General features: G+C 41.2%; 3 protein-coding genes across 15 annotated transcripts in view; 1 reads left to right on the top strand and 2 right to left on the bottom strand.

Annotated features, from left to right (window-relative positions):
• Positions 1-1,192: 1,192 nt before the first annotated feature.
• eef1da (eukaryotic translation elongation factor 1 delta a (guanine nucleotide exchange protein)) lies at positions 1,193-9,732 on the top strand. 11 transcript variants are annotated; one of them, XM_027289352.1, is made up of 11 exons: positions 1,259-1,333; positions 1,781-1,790; positions 3,376-4,032; positions 4,909-5,032; positions 5,970-6,041; positions 7,396-7,452; positions 8,431-8,512; positions 8,605-8,699; positions 8,797-9,006; positions 9,182-9,376; positions 9,608-9,732. In XM_027289352.1, exons 3-11 carry the CDS (start codon positions 3,392-3,394, stop codon positions 9,644-9,646), a joined length of 1,515 nt encoding a protein of 504 aa, XP_027145153.1. In that variant the 5' UTR covers positions 1,259-1,333; positions 1,781-1,790; positions 3,376-3,391; the 3' UTR covers positions 9,647-9,732. The 11 variants fall into 11 exon arrangements, with proteins under 11 accessions (XP_027145179.1, XP_027145189.1, XP_027145199.1 ...); XM_027289356.1 differs by having other exon boundaries at positions 1,260-1,333; positions 3,376-3,993; XM_027289353.1 differs by having other exon boundaries at positions 1,281-1,333; positions 1,768-1,790.
• Positions 9,618-15,282, bottom strand: LOC104917729 (E3 ubiquitin/ISG15 ligase TRIM25-like). Its single transcript, XM_010729255.3, has 7 exons — positions 14,666-15,282; positions 12,922-13,008; positions 12,567-12,800; positions 11,119-11,278; positions 10,974-11,024; positions 10,439-10,498; positions 9,618-10,355 (listed from the first exon to the last, which is right to left on the bottom strand). Exons 1-7 carry the CDS (start codon positions 15,242-15,244, stop codon positions 9,829-9,831), a joined length of 1,698 nt encoding a protein of 565 aa, XP_010727557.3. The 5' UTR covers positions 15,245-15,282; the 3' UTR covers positions 9,618-9,828.
• A 294-nt stretch (positions 15,283-15,576) lies between these two features.
• The window catches only part of LOC104917728 (E3 ubiquitin/ISG15 ligase TRIM25-like), an 8,188-nt gene continuing 2,382 nt past the window's right edge, over positions 15,577-21,382 (bottom strand). Inside the window, exons 2-8 of one of the 3 annotated variants that reach the window (XM_027289413.1) lie at positions 21,023-21,382; positions 18,864-18,962; positions 18,529-18,762; positions 18,288-18,438; positions 18,111-18,212; positions 16,913-17,011; positions 15,577-16,056 (exon numbers count right to left, since the gene is read on the bottom strand). The exon at positions 21,023-21,382 is cut by the window's right edge and continues 1 nt beyond it. In XM_027289413.1, coding sequence (XP_027145214.1) covers positions 15,989-16,056; positions 16,913-17,011; positions 18,111-18,212; positions 18,288-18,438; positions 18,529-18,762; positions 18,864-18,962; positions 21,023-21,382 — 1,113 coding nt within the window. In that variant the 3' untranslated portion in view covers positions 15,577-15,988. The remainder of the gene's footprint in view (positions 16,057-16,912; positions 17,012-18,110; positions 18,213-18,287; positions 18,439-18,528; positions 18,763-18,863; positions 18,963-21,022) is intronic. The other 2 variants (XM_027289410.1, XM_010729254.3) reach the window with 2 other exon arrangements.

Raw genomic sequence — 21,382 nt, forward strand, 5'->3', positions numbered from 1 at the left:
ATATGATAATTGATGGTAATTGTTGCCTCTTTTAGTTGTTTTAAACCTTACAGTTAACCTGTTTACATGTTTGACATTGAGAATATTTCAGATTTGCACCTCAGTGATATTTTAAATGTGCACTCTTTCTTGCACTTTATTTAATTTTATCTATGCATCTTTCCTTTTGGACCTTTTTTTTTATCACACAATACTTTACTTTACTCATTCATTCAGTCATCCTACTTTTACCTCGCCCTCGCAAAACAAAAATAGTATTAGCCTGGATTTGCAAACAGTAAAAATAAGGACACCAATACCACTACTACAAGATAAGATTCAGCTTCGCAATCCTCCTCTCCACCAGATCCTCTGTGGAGACTAGGATCTTGTTCTGTCCCTCTCCATGCTTCCCCCTCCACAGCAAACAACTGCATAGAAAAATACAGATGCTATCACAGTATTATAGAAATTTTTTATGCACATTTCAGAGGACCTCAGTGTCCTTACAGAGGACACAGTACAGGACATCTGTGTTTTCCGACCACTGAGGTATTTGTATGTTCCACCATCTCAATATCCAATCCCTGGATGTTCGCTGATGTGGTCTCCGGCTAAAAAATAAGAAATAAAAAAAATAAAAAATAATCATCACCTAAATAAATCTAAAATAAATCCACCAAAACCAAAACCACACTGAAAACTTAGTTGAATTAAGCATAAAATAAAAATACATTGCATATCTATTATCTATACTTAAATATTCATAATAATGTTCAGTAGGCTTGTGTAGTGTCTCTGAAGGATTTATAGTAGGTTGAGCTCGTTTAGTCTGCCCTCTGCAGGACAAGGGAAGGAAAAGAAAACTGTCTTCACAATTACAACTAAACATTTTAACATTTTATTCAGTTTTTATTTGAAAGGATTCAGTCTCAGAGGTCAGTTTGTCAAAGTGAAAAGACAAAAGACAAACTGGGACTGGGCCCCACAGCCTGTCAAAACATCACTCGTTTACTGCCTGTCTCAAAGAATCATGGGAAATGAAGTCTTTGACCAAAGTGGATCATACCAATCTGTAAACACGATGCAAATAACAGCGAAAACGTGGATTCCCCTTTATATTCAGCACTTATACAAAACAACTTTGTTTCATGTGTGTTTATATGGTGTTATATTTTAATAAATGTTAAACAAAAGCGGAAATCATCCATAAATCCGTCGTTTCACCGCCCCCTCCGTCACCGTAGAATAGCGGCGACCCGTCACCGCTAGCTCTCTTCTCCCGTCGGATTACAGCCGAGGCAGCACGCCGAGTGACGGTTACCGAGCCATAAAACGTCGAAATAAACCAACAGTAAGTGCAGAAAAGTTACGTTTTCACGTCACGGGGTGTGTGGAAGAGTGTGCAGTTTGTAAAATCCGAAAAATTATTGTGAATTTTTTAGTTTTTCAAGCGCCACGTGGTCAACTGGGACTACCAGTTGCTGAGGCTGTCAAAACTTAACTTCACTGTGTGAGGAAGGCAGCAACATGTGCTGTCAATACTGTCACTGTAATGTATGACATGTGTCAGATTCTGCATCAACTTTTAATTTAAGTAACAGGTTGTTGGCAAAGTGTACAAGTATGTTTGTCTCCCATTTCTCTCCCAGTAAAAGTTGCAACTTGCAGAGAAATGCAACTTGCATTTTTTTTTTCTTTGTTCAAACCTAAATTAAATTGTAGTCCTTTGTTTTGTAGTTTGTGAGAATTTATGCATTGTCTCTTACTTCTTATGTTGGGCATTAACCTCCCATTCCAGTTACCAAAAGGTGAGTGTAGCTGCTTTTCAGCTGATGCACATGCACTGATTTTATTGTTGTTTTTATGGTGCAGATGAAGTTTTTTTTTTTTTTATACGAATCTACCAGTTTATTGGATAAATGCATCCAACAAAATACTAATGCGCTTTAATACAGCAGACCTGTAGTAAATCCTAACTTTTTATGAAGGTTTAAAATATTGATGTATAATTTAAAATGTAGAGCTTTTGTGGAAACTGTGTCCGAGGCGTTGATTCAACTTCATTTTTCAGTAGTTTGTAATACTGTTGAACTGTATTCTGTTTTTACTGAGATGTTCAAATTAAAACATGCTCAATGTTTTCTTGAATCACCTGTAAAAATGCAAAAGATGTGCAAACAAATATTCATCACAATTCCCAGAGTCTAATATGACTCACTCAAATTGTTTGTTTTTCTCCAGAGAACCAAAGATATTTCATTTACGTTGATATAAAACCATTGAAAAACAGAATATACTCGCATTTGAATTTGGTGCAAACATTTTTTACTTAAAAAGTGACCAAGACAATTAAATTTTTTTGTTGATGGACCTGCAAACTCCTCTCAGATTAACACATTGCAATTCAAAAGATTAAAAACTACAATCTCTAAAATGGACATAGACTTGAATCAACACCTCTTTATCACAGGTTGACAGAAGGCTGTTGTATTAATCTGCATTGTTTTAGCGAGGCGTACCTATTAAACTGGCAACTGAGAATATAAATCTGCACTAACAGTGCTTGCAAGTCTTTTTTCTTATTGTATTATGCGATTATCGTTTTAATTTCACGCATGGAAATGTAATATTGTTATTGGTTTGTGATGTTTGCCTGCTTGTTTATTGGTAGTGCTGTTGCCTTCTTTGGTTTTAAATGTAATTCAGATTATTTAAATATTCCATTCCACATTAGGCAGTGTGCATTATCCTCTGCAGCATGACAAAACGAAGGTGAGACAGACGGAGTTGCACAGCTTGACGACGTCTTGACATATTTAACACATCGACAGTGTTTCCTCGTTTAACTGGACGCAGCTGCTGTGTGCTTTTTGAAGGGATAGCCTTGTTCTAGTGTTGCACCACACCTGTTGTTGTTGTTGTTATTATGTGTGTGCGTTTCAAGGTAAAAATTTCAGTTTCTCAATTTCAACAATGAAATGAAACCTGGAGGAAACACTGCAGACGCATCCTAACGTAAATGTCGGTCACTTTCACCTGTCATTGTGTGCCGCACTACATTTTTCATTGTTTTTGTTTTGGCTTTGCGTTTTTGAGAGTCCAGTGTGAGATTGATCAATGAACTGTTGAGACAAAAACATACACAAATCAGGTCCTTTGCATTCTCTGGTTGATTCTTGATTTTCCACGCAGGTTGAGCTCATTCTGAACTCTAGATTTCAGCTCTTTGATCAGTCCGTCGTCCACATTGGTGTCACTTATTGGCTGTTAAGAGCTTTCTTTCTTTGCGTCTAACCAGCAAAGTTCCTCTGTGATGCTAACTTCACACTGGACTAACGGCTCTAGCTTCCACTTGTTGCTTCTTTTCTCTCCTCATAAACCCCGAAACAAAAGTGAGTAAAGAAAGAAAATGGATCAGTCTTCGCCAAACCGTCAACAAGGAGGAGCCGCCCCTCAGCATGGTCCACCAGTGGGGGCCTTCAGGCTGGGTAATATTCCCATTAATGAGAGGGGCGTCCTCAGTGGAGCAGAAGTCCAGTATGGGAGGCTACGCCAGCGCACACGTCTGTCCCAGTCGGAGAGCCAGAGCTCTGGGGCTGAAGAAGAGTGGTTGAGCACCTCCTTGGAGGCGAGCGGCTCCTATGGCCAAAGCCCGGTCCTCCAGGGCACGCCGGCAGAGGGAGTCTGGTACCACCGCAGCGTATATGAGCAGGCCGAGAGCAACCACCAACGCCGGCTCGCCTCTAACGGCAACGGGCCGCTGTCATCCTCTCCGAGGAGTCCAAACACCAGGGGCTACACGAGCTTCCAGTCCAGACGCCCCCGCGGTCAACAGCAGGATCAGGGGCACCCCGTCACCACTGTGAAGGCCTCGGGTACCCCCCACCGTCAGTACAGTAGAGGCCGCAATCGCACCTCCTCTGAGACCGAGAAGGGAAGCAAAGGCAGCAGGGGGCCGACGCAGAGGAAGAGAGGCCTCTCTGAGACGGAAAGCAGGCCCAGATGGGACAAGTATGGCACCGCTCACACAGCGAATGGGAGAGACGTGATGTGTGTTTTCAGTTTATTTAACTTCAGTGGTGTTTTTTAAAAAAAAATGTTGTCTGTCTGCATTTTTGTTTGGCCTTTTTCAGTTCTGCTAATTTGTGTATTGTGTTTTCGAGTTGAGGCTTCATTTGGAGTTTCTTTTGTTTACATTCAGACTGACTTAAAATAAACGTAGCACCCTCATTCATTCAAATGAGCTCAGTCCCAGTGGTGCCAGCGCAACGTCATCTCAAGGTACTCCGGTGATGATTAGGTGCACGTTTCTGGTGGATTACTTTGTAATTGTAATTTTATTTTTACTGCAGAGTGCCACTACCTGAAACTACAGGCTCCAACAGGTCCACTAAGTCTGGCAAAGTGCCAGTATTGGTGTACAACATGCAGCCATGTACTGTCATGTCTGTGTTTGACTATGGGGGGGTCGTTGGTGGGCTGTGCCCCACCTTTTGTTCAGTAATCCAGACTTTGCAGACCAGGCAACTGTGTTTCACTGACTGAGGAATGTGTAGATGTCAGCAAAGTGAGAAGGGGGGTGAAGCACATGTGCAGTAATTCACTTTATTTTACTGTCTGATACGTGGCATTAATTTACTGTGATTCATGATAAATCTGTCTGTGTTCCGCTTTTTTGTCTCTCCCTTTCCATCCACAACTCCATCTGTGGCTCTGCATGACGTTATAACCTGTAATCTACAGCGTCCTGGTCAGGCGTCTAACTCGGCCTGTTCTGTGACTCATTTTTTTGTGCTGGCTGTAACGACTTAACACCTGGTCATGGCTACATGGTTACTCAGCAGATAAACTCTTGAATGTACATCATTTTATTTTATTTGTTTGAAGTGTCTTATTTCTCCTGATTTTTCTGATTTCCCTCGTCAGTACCAATATGAGTGGACTGCAGTGCCTCGCCTCCGAGAACATCTGGTTCGACAAACAGCGCTACGATGAGGCCGAGAAGCGCTTCTACGAGGGAGCCAACGGACCCTCCACACAGCAGCAACAGGTAGAATACGCACACTTCTTATGGAAGCTTGACTGTTTTTCTGCCGCCCAAGAGAGAAAGTCCGAACATCGTTTAATGTTTATCAGCTTGAACATTCTTCGAGATAAGTTTGTTTTATTTAGACGATCATTCCTGCTGCTATCTTTTGAACTTCTTTGTGTCTCCTGCCTGACGCCTCCTCGTCGTCAGCCTGTTAGATTTATGCAATAGTTACCTCATCGTCAGTCACAACTCTCGGCAGCCCGGAGCAGCTGTGTGCATGCGAGTCACTCGATTTAGAAGTGGCTTGTCCTAGTAAGAGGAGAGTCAGGTGGTTTGGCAGCAGCTGTCTCTGCTTCTCAGGCCGTCTAGAGCGACGGGGGCTCTGAGGGTCTCTTTCCTGTCCTGCGAAGCGATGGAGCGTCCAGGTTTTGAAGGGTCATTTCACCAAAATCACAACATGCCCTCGATTCTTGTGATTTCAGGTGATGCAGATTGTTTTTATGTGCTGAGGTTTTTCAGATATGTGCCTCTGCTGCTGCACAGATACAATAGAAACTTTACAGAAACGTCATTGTGGTTACTCTGGATAATCCACAGATCAGAAGTTTTTTATTTTGCCGGGCCTTCTTGGGCAGAAAGTGAAAATGGTTCACATTTCAGTACAACGTGTACTAAAGTGGGAATGTGACAGCTGCACCATGAGAGCTGCAGGTCAGGTCATCATGCTGTGTTTGTGTACCCTCACGTCCGCTGCCAAAATGCGTGTAACCATTTTATATTGCAACATGAAACACGTCTACATAACCTCACAGCCCACGTTCATCTGCTTTTCATTGACTAAGTCATCCTAAATGTTTGGTGTATGGGCTGTCCTGCTTGTGTCTGTTTTGCATGGTGCTCTCTGTCTTTATCACTGCTCCTGCTCCATCACCGCTTTACCCACATATACCTTCAGGACACAGACGTTAATGCCATCCTGCAGGACATTGCTAAGTACCGACAGAATATCCAGCAGTCCCTAAGCGGAGTGAGTACTGTACTACAAAATGAGCCGCAGGCTCGCACCCCCTTTAGAGGCAGGACTGTACTCATTAATGTTCGTGTACCAGCCCTAAAACAGGGGAATAGCTGTTTAAATGAGAAATGAAGTTCTTGGGGTTTTAGCCTCGTTTCAGTCTCAGAATCTTTTTAGCATGCACTTCATAATAAAAGTACTTTTCATGCATGCTATATTTCTGCTTGCTTTTTCCTGCTTTATGTATTTTGTCTTTACATCAGTGACATTTGCTATTGATAGTAGAGCCCAACTGATGCTTAATGATTGGGACTGCAGAAATCCCTCTCAGGTGCTTATCAAACACTTGACAGACAGGTGTAATGTTTTATTTTCCAATTTGGAAAACATAATTAACTGAAACAATAAAATTCACTGGGAATTTAATAATTATAAATAACTATGAATATAAAACAGATAAATTACCTCATACCATCACATACCTCTCTATATTATCTCAATTAAATTATTATAATTAAATTATTATCATAAGTATCTTTTTCTGCCTATAAGTTCTGTATAACTTATATGTGTATCTGTATGATGGGTATATTGGCCCGGGCTCTAATTGATAACAGTATGTCAGAGTGTGGTCACATTTGCACAAACAAAGACAGACCTGCTTTTTTCTCATTAGTAGCTACTTAAACATTAAATTATGTTTTTTAAAGCTCATCCAAAGTACTTGCATGCCCCCTTTGTACGTTTATAGCATTATTATTAGCTGTAATTACTTGTAATTTTAGGGTGCATTTTGATCACAACAACTAGTAACTGGTGATAAACCAAAGTGTTAAACTGTCTTTTTAGTACAAACACTGAGTTTCATACTAAAGGACTAACTTGGATACTCAAGTAATTTTTATGTGGAAAGAACTCCCTGAATTTTGTCCCACATCGTCTACAGTGAAATGGACAGGAGGTTTCAATTCCAGTAATAACTTCTCAACATGTAATGTATTTGGGTATTGTCAGCTGTGATTTCATCCAGCCTTTAGAGGAAATGTGTTTGTTCAGTGGAAACAGCTGGTCTGAAGGGGTTAATGAGTGTCCCAGATTTGTTTTTTCAGCTTGTGCCGTCAACACGTGGTAAACAGTTTAAAGGGCTCTAGAGCTGCAGGATTGGTTGACATTTCCTACTTTGATACACACTAGTTATCTGATTTATTGTTTCTGTGAAGTGTTTTATTTCCTGACAATATTCACATCAGATTACTGATGAAGTTGGAACATGTACAGTATCAAACTTTGTGCCTACAACCACTACTGTTCTTTTTGTCTTGGTGTCGTTCCCTCTTGCCTTCACCTTGTACATCACTGGGTGCAGGTGAAAACGGCCCTGCAACAGGCCAAAGGGCGCCCGCAGAAAAGGCAGCACAGAAACGTAAGTCCTCCTCATCCCGTCTCAGCCACAAAGCGTGCATGGTTGAGACGGACGGCCGGGGCGTGCTGGCTGCTTGAACTAGAATGTGCTACTATTGTCACGGCGCTAAGATGTCTCCTGCTGCGTCACCATCTCACCATCCTGCATCTTTTTTTGAGGTGTCGTACACTAACTGATTTAAGAATGAATGATTTTACAATCAAAGCCAATCCTATTAAAATGCTAATGATTTTCTAATATTTCATTTCCAAGTATTTAATTGTGAAAGTTCTGAAATCATTTATCAATAATCGATGAAACTTTTGATGTTGAAATGACAGGAGGGGAAATGACTCGCCTGGCTCTGTCTAAAGATCTTCAGTGCTCACTAATGAATGTTTTAATTAATTATTAATTATGACGGTTTCATTATGTGACTTTTATTTTTTATTATTATACTTCATTCCATACAGAGGTAGCATGTGTCATCTTTTTAGTGCTCTTAGGTGTATTTGTTACCTTTCGGACAGAGCCAGACCAGCTGTGCCCTCGTGTTTTCAGCCTTTGTGCTCTGCTAACTTGTCGCACTCGTATTATATTTAAAAGACAATCACGAGAGCCGTATCTATCTTCTCATCTCTCTGTGAGAAAACGAATGTGGGGTACGAATGTGGGATAAAAGGTTCTTGTGAAGTAGTGGTGTTAAAAATCTTGGACAGGGCTCGTCTGCATGCTGACATTGAACAATAAATCCTCTTTCTTGGGGATGGATGGATTTCACTTTAACATCAGCATTGTGTGTGTGAGGTGTATCCAAATCATTTTTTTGAAACATATTTTGGCCCTGCATGTTTTTTTTGTTTGTTTTTTTTGCTTGCTTCTTCCCTTCAGCTTTGGATTGGATCTACACCTGGATGATGTTTTTTTTTTCTTCATTTGAATCCTGACCTGAAACGCAACACTGCTAATTTGCTAATTAATTTGTTTATCTTTCCACAGTCATCCTCACATGCAGGAGGAGACCAGGAGCTGGTGTCACGCATGAAGAGCCTGGAACTGGAGAACCAGGCTCTGCACAAAGGTGTGTGTGTGTGTTTCGTCTTCCTGAGCTGTTGTCTTCTTGTTTTACACACTCATTCATACTAAACTTCACTATTTCTGTTTGCTTATTAGTTGTGGAGACCATGAGAGATGCCCTGCAGAAGCTGGAGTCCAGAGTGGCCATGCTGGAAAAGTCCCCTGCACCAGCAGCCGTCCCATGTGCTAAGGTAGATGAATAAGTTTTTTATTTTATTATTTTTTTTATTTTTAAAGTGTTTTAATTATGTCATCCATGTTTTAAGACTTTTCCATTGTTTTCACCAGGCTGCTCCAGTCCAAGCCGCTCCAGTCAAACAGGTGGAAAACGGTGGTGGTGAAGACGATGATGACGATGACATGGATTTGTTTGGCAGTGACGAAGACGATGACGAGGCAGCGCGCCTCAAGCAGGAGCGCCTGGATGCCTACGCAGCCAAGAAGTCCAAGAAACCCGCCCTCATCGCCAAGTCATCCATCCTGTTGGACGTCAAGCCCGTATGTACCCTCCCCTAAAATCAGGACATTTGTCAATTTCTACATTATTTTTTTTTAAATAGTTCTGTCAACTCATTTAAGATAAACATGGATGATCTAATGATCTAAATCAGCTGTAAACTGGTGAATCCTGTGTCACATTGTGAGTGAATATGTGTCCTCCATGTTTCCTTAGTGGGACGATGAGACTGACATGGCGAAGCTGGAGGAGTGCGTGCGCTCGGTGCAGATGGACGGGCTCCTGTGGGGAGCATCCAAACTGGTGCCAGTTGGCTACGGCATCAAGAAGCTGCAGATCAACTGTGTGGTTGAAGACGACAAAGTTGGCACAGACATCCTGGAGGAAGAGATCACCAAGTTCGAGGACTACGTAAGTAACAAACCACATAAATAAATGAGCGTTATCGACCTTCTCGTCTGAATACACAAGATGTCAAACTTTTACCTTAATGTTGAAGGGGGGAAACATTCCAGTACTCTGTATCCGATATTCAATTCTTTTATTATTGACTTTAAATAAAATAGACTTTGATGCACAATAAATCACTATCACATCATGAATATGTTCATATATACAGACATCTTTATTCTTTCTTTGCAGGTCCAGAGTGTAGATGTCGCTGCCTTCAATAAGATCTAAGCTCCACCAGCTCTTAACCCGCTCCACCAAAGTGTTGCTGCTGCTCCTGGCTTCCACGTTTATTAAATCTTAAGTTTTGAGCACAACCGCTGTCTCTGTGTCATTATTATTCTCAGTCATACATGAATATTTTTGAAGGTTACTGGACTGCCAAGCTTGATGGAGTGCAGTCAGCTTTACTTTTAAAGAGAGCACAGCTTCAAAGAAGAGCCCAACCCCACCCAAAATCCCGGGAATACAGGCTGGATGAATGTCGTTTTAACTTTATGGAGTAAAACCATTGCATCAGAAACATTATAGAAAGACAGAGTCCCACCCCTGAAGTCCAGATACACTCCTATCCTGCTGCCACAGGGGGCAGCGAGGGCCACACTCTCTTTGTTGTGCTGAAATGAACAGACTGAGTAAGAGCAATCCAGGCTCCAGGATTTGGAGTTGTGGCCAATCTTGCAGTCGCTCCCTCCTCCACTCCTGCCTATGTTTTTGTAGCAGATGCCGATAGAAACTCCTCCTTTACCAGCCCACTCTACCTCCCAGTAGCAGCGTCCGGCCATCCCAGCTTTGCATAGTACCTGAGCCCAGCTGGTGAAGCGAGCCGGGTGGTCCGGGTAGGGCAGTGGCTCCGAACGTGTGGTCACCCCACGACGACCATCGGAGAAGCTCAAATAAGGGTTGGCTGTGTTTGGGTCCAGGGTTATATCGTTGTAATCTGGACACAGGAGATGCATGTTGTCAGACACCAACCAGAGGTCACTGGTTTCATAAAGACTTCTTTTTTTTAACTCTACTCACATTGTAGAAAATCAGCTCTTGTCTTCGGTTCCGAGTTGTATGATGCATCAGTGTCTCTCGCTGTTACATGTAGGAGATGACAGACGTTAAGTCAGAACAGTGGAAAAAGGTTTTTAGACGCTCCTGGTAAAAGTCCTATTAATTATTTCTCACTCGCAGTTGGAGCACTTTACTGGTTGGATGGGTTTGAAACTCGGCTGGTTAAATCACCGGTACAAAAGATTAAGAGCAGTGTCAGAAAATAAAGTTAAAGGAGCAAGCCTGTGTCTTAAATATGCACTCTATTGCTAAATAATGTATGACAAAGACAGACTAAACTAAATGAGGGTTTCTTTTTGTTATAAAACTTTTGTGTTTTGAATTGGAGTATTTCTGATAAACTGAAGGATTAAGTGTTGATTTATATGTTGAGGAATCATACTTCTAAATAAGAAATGTTAAAACTGCTCTTGGATTAACTGGAAAATCCTAAAACTGGACAGACCATTGGACAGTTGATGTTCAGGGGGAGGGATAAATTAAATAATTCACATACCTTTAGTCCTTTCAGAGGTATTTTGATTGCTGGCTTCCTTCAGGGAAATAACTAGAAATGCAGACAAACAGTATTTACTGTTCATAATTTCTGTAGTTAAAATAATTACTTTTCTGTTAACTATTTTAATGTTAATTAGACGTACCCTTATCAGAGATTCTTTTGAAATCTCTTTCAAGTGTTTCATCCAGACTGTCTCTGAGATCAGCCAGAGCTCCTCTCATGCTTTTATACATCAAATATGGAAGTGCGTCAGTGCTGGGCATCTCCACAGGCTTCACGGGGAAGTGAAGAGACTTGCACTTCTGCGGTGACGTGCAACACAACCAAATTAGATCAGACAGCATTTGAATGCAACCTTTAACAAAGCAGGAAGAATCTTTTTGAGAGTCGTGAAACTGTACGTCAAGTTCATGCTGGAAAAAAAATAACTCAAATGAAAATATAAAAGACCAGAGTTATGTAATGCTTGTATGAGGCCTTGTGAACCTTTAGACACTCAGTTATTTTTACTGTATTTAATGAACATGATAACCACAACAGATCTTTGTCAATCACAGTCTCATTACTGTGAAAGAAATGCCTGACATGATCAACACCTTAATAGTTAAACAAATCAAATTTTGGGGGAACTAACAGGCTGCCAAATATAAATCCACCTGGTAGCTTTTTTTACAATAGTTAATAAAGAATTATTATTGTTGTTAATAATAAAATGGATCAGTATCGGTATGATGCAGGTGTTATACATACAAATAAGTATGACTTGAGCCTCCATTTATTGTTTTGGAACTTATGCTTTTATTTTGATACATTTCCTCACTTCATCTTCAGCATAATTTTTAGTTTGACATAAAGAAACAACGCTCACTGTTGCAGGTTTAACCTAGTTTGACATAAAGAAACAACGCTCACTGTTGCAGGTTTAACCTCTGTACATTAGTACACACTATACTTACTATACTATACTAATTACTTGTGTATTAACGGCCATCTTTCAGAGAAGGCTCTGTTGTCTGGACTAAATGGGAAATTATCTAACAACAGAGTTTGAATCTGGAACATAACTTTCAAATAACAATTTTAATCATATGCATCATTTAAATCATCGTACCTAACGCTTTACGGCACTAAGTCACACACCGCCAAGTATTTCAATGATTTTAGTGAAACTGGATGATATTTTATGGAGAAAATGTTTTCTGGTTTCTCCTCCAGCTGAGTTGCCTTCGAGCTTTCTGATGGACAGTTAACACTACAGCTGCTCACTTTGTGAGCTGGGCTGTGAGCTTGGAGCACTAGAGGAGTGTTGGTGTTTGTACCACAGGTGTTTTAGATCACCAGGAGTTGTTTTTTAGGCTTGTGGTGAGGGGGAATGCTGACGGAAGCAGCAACAGGAACTGGGTGAGCAGGTTTAGCAGCTTATATGAAATGCTGCTTTAAAAACTGGTGTGTTGTGGTCACGCTTCACTTCTGGTTAAACCTGCAATTGATTTGAAGTGAGAAGGCTTCTGCAATAACCAAGGCTTGAGGAGATAAAAGCATGTCCTCAGGTGATAACATTACTGGCTGTGGTTCTCCTTTGTTGCATACCTGAAGGAAGTGGACGTGGTCCTCAGTGCGAGAAAGCTTCTCCAGCTCAGCCTCAGCCCTCCTGAGCTCCACGATCTCCCTCTGTATCTTCTCCAGCAGGTCCTCAGCCTGACTGACAGTCGCTCTCTCCTGGACTCTGATCAGCTCCTTCACCTCGCAGCTTTGTTTCTCTATTGAGCGGATCAGCTTGGAGAAAATCCTCTCGCTCTCCTCCACAACTGCTTCTGTCGAATGCTATGGAGGATAAACTTTTTCTCTTTTTTTTTGTCTCCAGGAATCATGCACACTTCATCATCATTTTAAGTGCAGACAGGGTACAACACGCTTTAATAGGTCTTATTGAAAAGATGCTCACCTTGATGTATCGGACAACATATCGAAGCTCCTTCTCCATGTCTTTCAATTTCTGCACAGACTTCAAAGAGGTTTCTTGGAGTTTTTTCTAAGAGAATACAAAGATGAATATCACAAAGTGCAGTGCCTTAGGCTGCTCAGTCGCATATTTCTTCCACGCTTGACTTTCAAGATGGAAAGTTTTGATTTTACTATCAAAGGACTGGATTGCACTGAAAGGCCTTTGGTCTATCAATCTATACTTTTGACACAGTAACATCAGAGCACAAGATATGGCTGCAAGGCCACGACACATTTTACACTCCCTGTATTCAATATTTGAAATGCTGAGGCCTTTAGACCCGTCAGGCGATAAAAGACATATCCTTCATCACAGACACAGGATATACAAATATGACCGGTTTATCAACGCGGTCAGCAGTTGGAGCTGCAGCAAGGCAGAGAAACATGATATCTCTTTCATGTAGGTACACTAAACAAAAGTCTACAGCAAGCGGCCAGTAAGCTTGGAAAGACTGGAAACAAATACACCTACCAGCACATCTAAAGCTCACTAACTAACACAATTAATCTTGAATGTTTAATTTAGTTACAAAAATCGTGTGTAAAGAAAAAAGTGTAAAAACAGGGTTTGTGCATCAAACTGGCTGAGACCATTAAACTTCCTGCCTGACAACCAAGCGGCAACCACTGTGGCGGGAAAATGAAGGTGGTGAAATCAAGCAGCTGCTACAGAACATATTAAAATGTCCAACTTCACTTCATTAAGGCTTAAAGTTATCCATAATTAACAGCCTGGCTACTTTGATTAACAGGTGGGCGCCCTTACAGATGACTTGTTTGAGCGCCCAGGCATCATTCGGTGTGACGTCACGGATACGGTGTCCATATTGGCACCGCTATCAGATGTGTGGATATTTAAGATGTGATGTAGGATATTGTTTCTTTTAACTGGATAGATAAGAGGTCAGGTCAAAGGTTAAGGCCCATAGGTGGGGTTTTCTTCTCTTATCTACCTGTCCCTCTGATTCGACTTATTTTATTGCATGTCTAAGGGTGAGTTATTTTGATTGTATGTTTTGGGGGCATAGCCTACCGTATATAAGGGCTTGTCAGGGCATAGATCAGGAGAGTCTCATCATTCGGCCAGGGTAACGTTTTACTTGTTACGATACTGAACTTATTGTAATAAATTATATAAAAAGTTATACAGCTAAGACAGTGTCGGCGGAGTTTCTCTTCAAACATCTCCAACTGCATCACCACTGAAAATATACGACACCAGTCTTTCTCCTAAGCTGACCAGCTAACCTTCTGTAGCCTTATTTACTGCAGATATCACAGCGGTGTCAATCATCTTGTGTAAGTCTCCAACAGAAAGTGAATAACTGAAATGTCAAACTATTTTTCAAATAACACCAAAGTGCCGGAAAACCGAACAAAGACATCTCATGATAGCCAAAAGCTGGTTGTTCGGTGTAAAGGATAACCCTGATGATGTCATAGTGATGTCATCGGGGTCATTTACTCAAACTTGAAGCTTCTCCAGATCCACAGTAAACATTACACAAGTGTTATCACAGGCTGAAGAGTACAAACCATAACTTGACACCTGATTTTGTTGACATAAATCAAACTTTACAGGATGTCCTATCTGATCTAACTGCAAATCAAGTTGTAAAAACCAACAGCTCCTCAACATGTTAATGAATAATTTCTGCCTCTTAAGAAATATCCAGACCCACCTGTTGTGTTGCTCTCTCGTCCACCACTGAGACTGTGTCGTGGCTCTTGTGTCTCTCTTTAACGCACTGGGAGCAGACATACTGTTGGTCGGTGCGACAGTACAGCCTCAGTGATTTATCATGTTGTGGGCAAAGCTTCTCTCTCGGCTGATCTGAAGCTGGGATCAACTTGTGGGCCTTCCCGTGAAAGCGTTCTTCGTGGACTCTCAGGTGAGCCACACAGTAAGAGTCTGAGCACGCAAGGCAGGATTTGACAGCTTTGCTTTTTCTCCCTGTGCAAACACTGCATTTCACTTCCTCTGCTTTGGAAACGTGTTGAGCTGAAGCTTCAGACTGTTTAAACTTCTCCACCACTTCACCCAGGACAGTGTTTCTGCTCAGCAGAGGTCTCGGATTAAACACCTGCCTGCACTGTGGGCAGCTGTACTGTCCTTTCTGCTTGGCCCTGTTCCAGTAATCTTCAATACAATCCAAGCAGTAACTGTGTCCACAGGGGATTGTCGCCGGGTCTCTTAAAATCTCCAGGCACACTGAACAACAAAACTGGTCTTGTTCAATAGAAATAGTTGCTGCTGCCATTTCCTACAACGCTCTCAACAGAAACTGGAAGAGACAAAGATGGGCGTGATTTTCCAGGTGTGCTCATACTGTAACAGCTTCTCAGGTTACACCTGCTGCACCAGGAAGCCTCCAATCACAGCCAGCTTATCCAGCCAATAGGCCGTCCCAGATAAAGCAAAGAACAGCCTTCTGTTGAACTCTTAGATATACATAATAGTCATATTATCTGCACTGACGTGTGAAATTTCAGACAAAAGCACTGCAGTGTCTCCGTGTGTGTGTGTCACAATGTCCCTGTTTGCTCAGAGTACACTTTAAACCAGCCCGCACGCAAAAAAAATACACTTTTGTACAGGTGTGTTTGTTTTTTTTAATGACAGCAAGTCACAAATTACAATATATTATTACACATATCTGTAAATTATAATGATCACGTTGAGGTTTTGGTTAAAAAATAAAGTATAAAAGCATAAATGTATTAAAAACAAACTAAATTTCAAATACTGGAATAAGTAGTAGTTGTTCAGTTCAACTTATGCTGCTTAATACTAAGTCAGTATTGTCTTCAGTGGCACGTATATTTTCTTGTTCATACCTACACCATAACACAAGATGCAGTTATAGTTGATTGGTGAAAACAAAGTGATGGCAAGAGATGAATTATTAAATGTACAACTCATGAGTGTCAAAAAAAAGAGTGTTGAGGTATGACAACGTTCAGCCGGGGCAGGTGCATGTGAAACATCAATGTCCACTACAGGTTTATTTCCTTCTGGGGTGAGAGCGTCGCTGAAGATGCCTCTGTCTGGATCCCATGGGGAGTTTAGAGCCTGAGCAGACAGAAGAGGAACTATTAGTCTGGAGCGCCCACTAGGCAACAAACATCATGAAGATACCATGTTAGATATCCTGGATATGGAGATCTTTCAAACTCCACTGTAGTAGTAGTAGAGTAGAGTTAGATGAAATCTCTTTCATGTAGGTAGACTAAATAAAAAGTCTTGGCAAGCAGCCAGTTAACTTATCTTAACATGAAGTAACTTGCTGGTTCAAATTGTATTAAGGCTTAGAGTTATGCATAATTAACAGCATGGCGGCTTTGATTGACAGGTAGGTGCTGTTACAAGTGATAGAAAAGCACAGAGGAGTTACCGATGTTTTGACAGGGTACAACAGATGCAGTCACTCAACTTTGTGACGGCCTCTTCTCATCTCGTCTTCTCTGCTGCGTGTCGCTTTGTTTCTTCCATTCATTCAACATCCCACTCACACTACATGTTACAGTCATGCATACACGCACCTCCCTCTACTGACGAACACACGTCATGTTATCCTTTGTTCAGTTTTGTTTAGGGATTTTTTTTTCTCCGTTGTTTGATTTATTAAATAATAAATTGCTTCAACCTGCGTCTCCTTTGTTTTTGTCACAGCCTCAGAGCTGGGTCTTGACGTCTTGTAGGTGTTTCCGGTAAAATAACGTATCCATCTTGACAATTTGACTAAAATCTTGATAAAAAGTCTAAATGATAAATATGATTCCTACAAAATGCTACAAAAATGTATTTAACGTATCAAACATTAACATTTGTGATACTATCTGCATTTGGATTGCTCGTGTAAATGTAAAACTGGCTCGGCTCCCTGTTTAATGCTCAAACACATTTACTTTTTGATAATGATATTTACCAAATGGTGAGAGGGCAAACGTGGGCATAAGAGGTCCTGGACAGAGGAAAGGGTTCAGAGGGTTCACAGGACTTTGGTCTAGACCGGATGAAGGGATCACTGTAAGCACAAAGAGAACAAACACAGTTACTGCAGAGTCTCGGTGGGCTATCAGAATCTGCAGCAGTGTCATCCTTACACTCGAGCAGATTCAGCAAACTATAAACAAACAAGTTGACTAAGATGTTTGTGCCGCATGATAATGTGGTTATAGTGAGAGGCACAAACAGACAGGGGTTTCTGCAGCATGCAGTTTTTAAAAAAAGTTACATTTAATATCACACAGAATGAAACTGAAGTATGAAAAACCAGTACAGATAATAAAGCCTAGAATTACTGATATTCAAACCATATTTTGTCAGTACTTCACAGCTGTTTATGAGAAATAAAAACAATTCATTTTAAAAAAGATGGAGGACATTAATCTAGTTTTAATAATAACTAGTGTTTAAGCTGTGGTCAATACATTTAGGATGGTAAACCATCATTTAAGTTTGAAATGGATGCTCCTTAGACAGACAATGCCTACTGATCCGTGCTACATATCTTACTATAATAATAAACATTAGATAAATAATTAAACACATTTTATGTGTGAGTGCATTATGCTGCCAGATGTTTACACTAAAACTCTTTTGTGTTATCACTGGATAAAAATCATTTATTGATTAAGTTGTTCAACAGAAAATTATTTCATCAAGTGTTTTTGTCATTTTTCCACCAAAAATTGCAATTTTTTTCTCAACTAATTCGACTATTTGCTTTTGCATTATGTATTATGATTTTCTCTGTTGTGAATTTTAATATCTTTGGGTTTTGGACAGTGACACAAAAGTGATTTGAAGATGCCACCTTGGACTCTGCAAACCTGTGGACGACATTTTAGGATATTTCATAGACTAAATGATTAATCAATAGGTTTTGTGTTCTGCATCCCTGAAAAAAGAAAACCTGTAGGAAGAGTCCAGAGCTTTGTCCAGTTCTATGAAAGGTTTAAGTTAGACAAGAGGTTTTTAAATGTAGTTAAAGATCTGTTTGCATTCACATTGAACTATTACAGTTGATAAATGCATTGCTAGCTATCACAGGTTCTGTAATAAAGGCTGTAATCTTGTGACTGACTCTTCTAAATCATATTTTGAAGACGAGAATGACTCACCTTGCGTTGCTTCCATTTGTACAGCTGCTTCTCCATCACTGGGCTGTGTTGTGTTGAGCTGTGCGGCAGGATTTGGAGGACCTACAATGACTACATCTCTCACTGCAAAAGAGAAAAATGACATAAGCAAGAGTTGACAGAAGAGTTCAGTAATTTGATTCAACTCGTGGTATCTACCTTTCTCGTAGATGCAGACAAATCCTCCCTGGCAGACCTCCTGCAGCAGTCCTTTAAAATCTGCCACAGCTGTCATAACCGGGCCAAAGCTGAGGTTTGAGACTGAAGGCATAACTGATAATGCCGGTGGAGCTTGGAGAGACTGACAACTCTGGAGTGACAGAGAGAGTGTGAGATGTGTTACTGTGTAAGAATTCAGAAATGAATAAGCCCGTCTGGCATCAATCTGAGCGGTACCTACCTGCAGAAAGTGGACGTGGTCTTCGGTGTGGGAAAGTTTGTCCAGTTCAGCCTCGTTCTTCTTCAGCTCTGCGATCTCCTTCTGGATCTTCTCCAGCACCTGCTCAGCCTGACTGACGGCCGTCTTTTCCTGGGCTTTGATCAGCTCTCTCACCTCAAAGCGCTTCAGCTCGATCGACCGGATCAGTTCGGTAAAGATGGCGTCGCTCTCCTCGGCTGCTGTCCGAGCAGAGCGCTGGAGGGAGGCACAGAGGAGACATATGAAGAACTGCTGCCACAACATCTGTCTATGTAGTGATCGACCGCATTTACATATGAGACCAAACTGACACTTACAGTGAGAGAGAACATAGCTTGTCTCAACTCTTGAGCCTCCTTTTCTCTTTGATGAATCCTCAGCTTAAAGCTCTGCTTCATGTCACCAAGCTGCGTCTGAGGAGAAATATGAGGAAAACTGCAAGTTAAAGTCACTTTTACTTCATTGGAGATGTGAGGGATATTGACAGCAGTCATACCAACATACACTGTTTCTGCTGAGTGACTGACGCTAAGCAGGTGTGGGCTGGGAAATCCCAGTGCAGCAACAGGGACGATATCATCCTCTGGTTGAAACATTAAACCGCGGTCCTGACTCACCGTGGTCATTAAAGATCTGTCGTAGCATCTGTCGTTGAGGCGGAGCTAATTCTCTAACTATTCTGTATGCGAGAGCAATCTGAGGATTGTTGTGGAGAAAGTCAAAGGTCAATGGTGAGGTCAGGAAGGAAGAAAGTGTTCAGGAGCCTCTGGTGTCTTATGCTGTATTATTTATTGACGCTTGGCCAAGGAGAATTAGAGACACTCTCAAAGTTCATCAGAAGTGCCTGAGTTGGTCTCACATTCTGCCCAACTCATCCTGGTGGATCGACTTTAAACCCCAAGATAACACCACAAATACTACACGCCCAGAATTAGTCAAAGAGAATGTTTTTATCCATGGAGGTGTTATTGTCAGCATATTCTAGTCTGGAGACATAGATGTCTGTTTACGCAGATTGGAACGTCAACGGCAGCTATCTATTATGTCTAGGAAGGCAGCAACAGGTCTCTGTGACCCTGGACACCACAGTGTTGAGATAGACTGGCACCTACTGTTCCCAACCAAAGCCAAACAACTAACACTGCCAAGGACCTCAAGGCCCACACGTGACCTTCTGTAACCAAAGGATGGAAAATTCCATAACACTGATTATTTTCTTGATTTATCAAGTTTGTAAAAATTCAGAAGATAGTGAGAAATACTGACACAATAACCCAAAGTAACACTTTTCAACAGTCCAAATCTGAAAAAAAAAAAAGTATTCAAAATAATTGGTGGAAAAAGCAGCAAATCATCACATTTTAGAAGCTGGAACCACAAAATGTTTTTACTCAAATAATTTACAGTCAACCGACTCATCAGTCAGTTATGTTTCCTTCAGTCTCCAAAAGTGGAACAGGAGCCAGAGCCTTCAGCTATCAAGCTCCTTTCCTTTTTGATAGAGCGTGTAGTTAGGTCTGACTCGAGTCCTGAATCTCTTGAGTGATGAGGCCTAGACTGCCGGGGGATTTCCTATGATGCGCTGAGCTCTTCTCTTCTTCTCTCTCTCTACATTTGTCTTCTCCGGAGTCTTTCTCATCTTGCAGGTTCTCATGGATCATGGCTACACCTAAATCAGCAATCAGTCGTGCCTGCTGCTTGACGTCCACTACATGTACTGTTATTATTATTATTATTATTATCATCACTACCTTTAGTCATATCACCATTAAAGTGTGTAGCTATAATCATTTGCTGCTGTGCATCCGTGTCTCTCTCTGTATCCATTCATCTGATTCTAGCCGATTTGTCTTTATAATATTACAAGAGTACAGTCTACACCTGTTCGGTATGGAAACTAATTTAATGTTTGGTAGTTTCGTTTGTAACAAAACATCGTATCTTATAAGTTATTTGTATGTTTTGTATGCAACAGATTTAAAAAATATAACAGAAAATTAATTATCTGTCAGTCATTTTTTAACACATTTTTTTATTGTATGACCTTTTTTTATTGTATTATCTATTTTTGCTCAGTTCTATTCATTGTTGTCTACTTTATTATTATTATTTTGCTCTGTGAAGCTGCATGCTTGCATGAAAGGTGCTCTTATAAATGAGTTTGAGTTGGTTTAATCGTTTGGCTCTTCTTGTACATCATGTTGGTGAGTTAAATCAGTAAATCAGTCATATTTATAAGCGCAGAAATGTAAATTAAAGCTGTTGTAGTGAAGTTAAAAGTACAACACTGTCCTGTAAAGTGAACAGAAAGACTCTTTACTGATCCCCTCCTTGTCTTGACTCAATCCCGCTCTGATACGCTCTGCTGTTACTGCTCGGATTTACCTGCTTCTGCTGTATTTACCTGCTTCTGCTGTATTTACCTGCTTCTGCTGTATTTACCTGCTTCGCTGTATTTACCTGCTCTCTGTTACTGCTTCTGCTGTATTTCGGCCTCCACCAGCACCGTGTCGTGCCCTTTGTGCTCGTCAGTCAGACACAGGTAACAGATGCACTGTTTGTCGGTGCGGCAGTAAACCTCCAGCAGCTTGTCGTGTCGGCCACAGATGGTCTCCTGGAGATGTTTGGTGGCCGGCACCAGCTTGTGTTTCTTGAAGGCAGCAGACTCGTAGTGAGGCTGGACGTGGAGGTCGCAGTACGAGGCCAGACACACCAGACAAGACCTGACAGCTTTGTGTTTCCTCCCGGTGCACACGTCGCACTCCACGTCGCCGTCCTGGGCTAAACTTTGATTTGAAGTGGTCGCCGTCGTCTCTTGGAGTCCTGTCTTTTTAAA

This window comes from Larimichthys crocea, chromosome II, assembly GCF_000972845.2.
Source record: "Larimichthys crocea isolate SSNF chromosome II, L_crocea_2.0, whole genome shotgun sequence".
Taxonomy (NCBI): Eukaryota; Metazoa; Chordata; class Actinopteri; family Sciaenidae; genus Larimichthys; species Larimichthys crocea.

What these genes read in the sequence shown, in the direction of transcription:
- eef1da (XM_027289352.1), top strand. Translation starts at nt 3,392, where the DNA reads ATGGATCAGTCTTCGCCAAACCGTCAACAAGGAGGAGCCGCCCCTCAG. An exon ending in CAGCCGTCCCATGTGCTAAG is followed by an intron (nt 8,700 to 8,796) that starts GTAGATGAATAA and finishes TGTTTTCACCAG; the next exon opens with GCTGCTCCAGTCCAAGCCGC. An exon ending in TCCTGTTGGACGTCAAGCCC is followed by an intron (nt 9,007 to 9,181) that starts GTATGTACCCTC and finishes ATGTTTCCTTAG; the next exon opens with TGGGACGATGAGACTGACAT.
- LOC104917729 (XM_010729255.3), bottom strand. Translation starts at nt 15,244, where the DNA reads ATGGCAGCAGCAACTATTTCTATTGAACAAGACCAGTTTTGTTGTTCA. An exon ending in ACGAGAGAGCAACACAACAG is followed by an intron (nt 13,009 to 14,665) that starts GTGGGTCTGGAT and finishes GTATTCTCTTAG; the next exon opens with AAAAAACTCCAAGAAACCTC. An exon ending in AAGAGCTGATTTTCTACAAT is followed by an intron (nt 10,356 to 10,438) that starts GTGAGTAGAGTT and finishes TCCTGTGTCCAG; the next exon opens with ATTACAACGATATAACCCTG.